The sequence below is a fragment of the Penaeus vannamei genome, chromosome 21 (genome assembly GCF_042767895.1).
Source record: "Penaeus vannamei isolate JL-2024 chromosome 21, ASM4276789v1, whole genome shotgun sequence".
Lineage (NCBI taxonomy): Eukaryota > Metazoa > Arthropoda > Malacostraca > Decapoda > Penaeidae > Penaeus > Penaeus vannamei.
Window position 1 is genome coordinate 28,049,828 of NC_091569.1, and position 4,786 is coordinate 28,054,613.

At 48.9% G+C, this 4,786-nt stretch overlaps 1 protein-coding gene across 1 annotated transcript; it reads left to right on the top strand.

The window, feature by feature from the left end:
• The first annotated feature begins 872 nt into the window (after positions 1–872).
• Positions 873–4,254, top strand: LOC138865559 (uncharacterized). The gene is made up of 5 exons (XM_070136249.1): positions 873–1,541; positions 1,629–2,801; positions 2,857–3,075; positions 3,177–3,733; positions 3,888–4,254. Exons 1-5 carry the CDS (start codon positions 873–875, stop codon positions 4,252–4,254), a joined length of 2,985 nt encoding a protein of 994 aa, XP_069992350.1.
• Positions 4,255–4,786: the final 532 nt, after the last annotated feature.

Genomic DNA, 4,786 nt, shown 5'->3' on the forward strand with positions numbered 1-4,786 from the left:
CATGATGGGTCTCGCCCAGAGAGAGAGTCGGTTACCCTCTTGACACATAGATGTACTATCGTGTACCTGCTGTGTGTTCTGTGCTAATAAATATCACGGAAAGACTATACGGAGTTAGATTACCCTCAAGAGGTAATATAACCCACGTGGCGCAGTGAGAGACGGGATTCAGAGCGCACACAAGTCTAAGCACAGCAGTTTTTGAGGGTACAAGAAAGCCTGCGCTCTCTCTGACGCAATCAGCAGACTTTCCGCATGTTGTGACATGATGCTTTCATTGAGTGATATGATTATATCAATAACAGTGCACTTATAATCTCAATTTGATATAACATCAGGTACAGTGCATAGAAATCTGCATTTGTTTTGTGTGAAAAACAGTTAACAGTGCTTAACTAATGCATTATTAAGAGCAGTGCCGAGAACAAAAATACGTCAGTGCAGTGTAATTTGTGAATTAGGCAATTCCCTGTTTATTATATCAGTGAAGTGCAGTGAGTGGTGTGTAATGTTGTGAGATTTGTGGCTGGGCATCATGCAGAGCTGCATGCTTAAGCCGCTTCCATTTCACAGTATTACATGGGGTGCTTTTATTGATGTTTCCCTGGGAGAATTAATAGTAAATATTTACTCATCAGCATCCTGGAGCGCACTGAGGTCCGTGTCCGCTACCCATGACTGACAAAGCTTAACTGAAGCTTAAGCTCCGCCCACACAAGCGCCGAGGTCAGTGATTGGCTGTAGCGCTACACACACCCTAGCGAGTGAGTGAGGCGATTGGCTGTCGTGAAGTACACACCCCACATCTACACGCATTCATTGGCTGTCTCGCAAAACTCTGTTTCCTTGTTACCTTCGATGTCTTCTGCAGGATGCCGCAACGCAAAGGTAAGAAACAGGGTGTTGCTTCGGCGCAGGCATCAACACCACTTGAAGAAGCTGAAGATTCAACTGCTTCTTTCATACAAATGCTTGATTACATTCAAATCGAGAATGAAAGACGGCCAGAAGAGGACGATCACCGTCGTAAGGAAGATGCTGCTCAAAGGCGTGAAGAGGAACGTCGACGAGACGAAGAGGATCGCCGACGACGCGAGGCTGAAGAACAATGGCGCCGTGAGGACGAGGAACGTCGTCGCGAGGAAGACGTTAACCGACGACATGACGAGGAAAACCGGTTTCAGCAGATGATAGCAACGTTCACGGCGATGTTAACCCCACCATCGCGTGCTTCAGCACCTGCTACTGCCGTGGAAGCTCTTCCTCGCCCTCCAGCACCCAAGGCAGCAGTGCAACCGCCCCCTGCCCTGGCGAAGGACGTCACACTACGGGCATTTAAGGAGTGGCGTCAACGGTGGAACGACTATGCTGTCATGGCTGATTTATTGAGCCTGCCTCAGCCGAAGCAGCTCATTCAGCTTCGTTCCTGCTTATCCCAGGAAATGAAGCATACCTTAGAAAACAGCTTGGACGTACCGCCGACTTCGACCTTGCCTCTAGACGACGTCTTAAGTCGGATTCACGATTTTGTCCGTGGACAGGCAAACGAGGCATTACGATGTCTCGCGTTCTCGCAGTGCCGATAAGAACACGGTGAAATATTCGTGGATTTTTACGTCCGTTTAAAGCAAACTGCAGAGCAGGTGGACCTCTGCAAGTGCCATAACAACACCTGTGAAGAAACCTGGCTGAAACATGCGGTGCTCCTTGGGGCCAGAGATGAGGAGACAAAGCAGCGACTCCTGGAGCTGAAAGCAGATGCTTCCCTCGACGCGGTACTCACGACGTGTCGTTCTCGTGAAGCTGCCACGTCGACCACCCAGGAATTGCGACCGCTGCAACCCACCACGAGAGCTGTATCTGCTTATAAGAAGAAAAAGAAGCAGGCAGCACGAGGCCGTGGCCAAAATTCCTCTGCCCATGCCGACCGGTCACGCAGCTCAGCGCCCTCCCAGGCTCTGAAGTGCAGTGGATGTGGTTCACGCCCACATGAAAAGAACAAATGTCCTGCAGTCTCTGGCATTTGCCATTTCTGTGGCAAAACAGGACATTTTGCCAAATACTACAGATCACGCACTTCCAAGAGTAAATGGCTTACACAGCTGAAAAAGCAAGGGACCCTGTTTTCAGTGTCCTGTGTCGTAAACAGCAGACATATTGCCTCATCAAATAAGAATGTCTGTGTATCTGCAGCAGGAGTTATTCCTCATGTTGGACCACCGTCACCGACAATCCTGATTCAGTCAGCAAACCATAAAGGATATGTGAATTGTGTGCCTGATTCAGGAGCAGACATCGCAGTCATGGGAGTGCAGCACCTGGATCTTCTTGGATTAACGGTTGCAGATTTGGATCGTCCACCCGAGCTGGGACTCAATAATCCTGATGGTTCTTCCATGAAAAGCAAAATTGTTGGCTCTTTCTTTGCGACTATGTCATATGGCGATGTAAAGATTCAAGGATGGGTATCCATTCTCAGCTTGCTACCACGACCGTTGCTGTCCTGGAAGCACACGCAACAGCTACGGAACATCCCGCATGACTACCCCAAGCAAATAAAGAACGCCAGTAGTTCACAACAACGTCCTAGACGAAGACCACATGATCCATCAGAAGCTTGTCAGTTGTCGCAGGAGACAAGTGCTGCAAGGTCTAAACAGAAACCATCTGGCTTACCAGCACAAGATAGCAGCATGTCACCCACCAATACAGTTGATTTGGCCCGTCTAACCCCACCATCCACGTCAACTAGGCCACAGCAGATGCCAGCACCTCCTCCACCAACAGCCTCCCCAGCTAAGGCAAGGCAAATATTTCTGCAGGAGTACTCTTGACGCTTTGTGTGGTTATTGGCAGATACCACTAGATGAACGAGACCAACATCTGACCACTTTTATCACTCCAGTTGGACGTTTTCGTTTCTGTCGCGAGCCTATGGGTTTTGCTGTAACAGGAGACGAATTTTGTCGACGAGGTGACATTGCTCTCGAAGGAGTTCAGCAGTGTGCCAAAATGGTAGATGACATCCTGCTTTGGGTCCAGGATTATGAAACTCATTTGAAGAGAGTTAACGAGGTCTTGATGAGGTGTCGCATTCATGGACTAACCTTCAATGCTGAGAAGTTTGTGCTTGCAGCTCAAGCACAAACACAGTAAAATACTGTGGGTACTCACAGTCAAATAACGGGATTGCAGCTGACGACGAGAAGGTCAAGGCCATTGCGGACTTTCCAAAACCAGCCAATTTGACTGACCTTCGTTCTTTTATTGGCTTGGTAAACCAGTTGGCTGAGTTTAGGCCAGCTATTGCAAAGTTAGCTGATCCTCTACGCCCTCTGATGAGTCCACGACGCTCCTTCGTGTGGACACCAGATCACGATGCAGCGTTTGCAAACGTGAAAAAGGCCCTCTCGAGTCTGCCTGTCCTAGCCCACTTCAATCCAGCCCTGAAGACTGTGCTTCAAACAGATGCCTCCCGTCTTCATGGCGTGGGATACGCTCTCCTGCAGGAGCAAGAGGAAGGTCAATGGCGCCTTGTTCAGTGTGGCTCCAGATTTTTAGCAAAAGTCGAGACAAGATACGCTACAATTGAGTTAGAGCTTGTAGCAGTGGTATGGGCTATGACCAAGTGTAGGTACTACCTGATGGGTCTACCTCACTTCACGTTGATGACAGACCATCGACCTCTGATACCCATCCTCAACTCCTACACATTGGACGCAATCGACAACCCGTCTATGTCGACCTCCTGAGTAAAGTGACTAATGGTTTCCCTATCTCTTGAGACTACTTGGATCCAGAGTTGCTTCCGTTTTGGAAGATCCGTGAACAGCTGTACCATGAGGGAGAAATAGTACTCTTTGGACCCCATATCGTTGTAACCCAAGTGCCGTTCGTCGGGATGTTTTAGCCCGCCTACACGATAGTCATTGTGGTGTAGAAGCTACAAAACGTCGTGCTCGGCAGACCGTGTGGTGGCCCGGTATTAATTCAGATATCGTAAACACCGTCAGTGCATGTGAACCTTGTCAGATCTTGCTACCCAGCCAGCAGCAAGAGCCTATAATAGTCGAAGAACCCCCCGACCGTCCATTTGAGTCAGTGTCAGCAGATTTCTTCAAGACTGCTGGAAAATATTTTCTGGTGTATGCGGACCGACTCTCTGGCTGGCCCGTAGTAGCAGATTGTGGTACTGACACAATTACATCCACCACCATCAAGTACTTCCGCAGATTTTTCAGTGAACTGGCGTAGTCATGGAAGTGGGACGCACCCGCGATTATTTCGTCAAGTTGCTTTCCGGACGACTACTGTGGCGTAACCGCCGTTTTCTACGTGTGATCCCATCCCCCACTGTACCTGAGGAAGACTCGCAACCAAGACAGGCTCAAAGTACACACAGACTCCGTCAACGCCGCCGCCGTAATCATCATTGTGGCCCGAGACGGCGTTCTCCCCGTTTCACTCAGACGTCAGTTGCCGTATGATCGCAGGAGGAGGGGGAGATGTGGGATAGTTATATTATTGTCCTGTTATAACAATCATGTATGCATATATAATGTAACGTGAGCTGCCGAAACTACTTGGCATCTCACTCTAGTTGCTTAGCAACGCTTTCTGTTGCTATACCACGCGGACCATAATGGGTTTCACCCAGAGAGATAGACGGCTACCCTCTGGACGCATAGATGTACTATCGTATCCCTGCTGTATGTTCTGTGCTAATAAATATCACGGAAAGAACCTACGGTGTTAGATTACCATCAAGAGATAATACCAACCCACA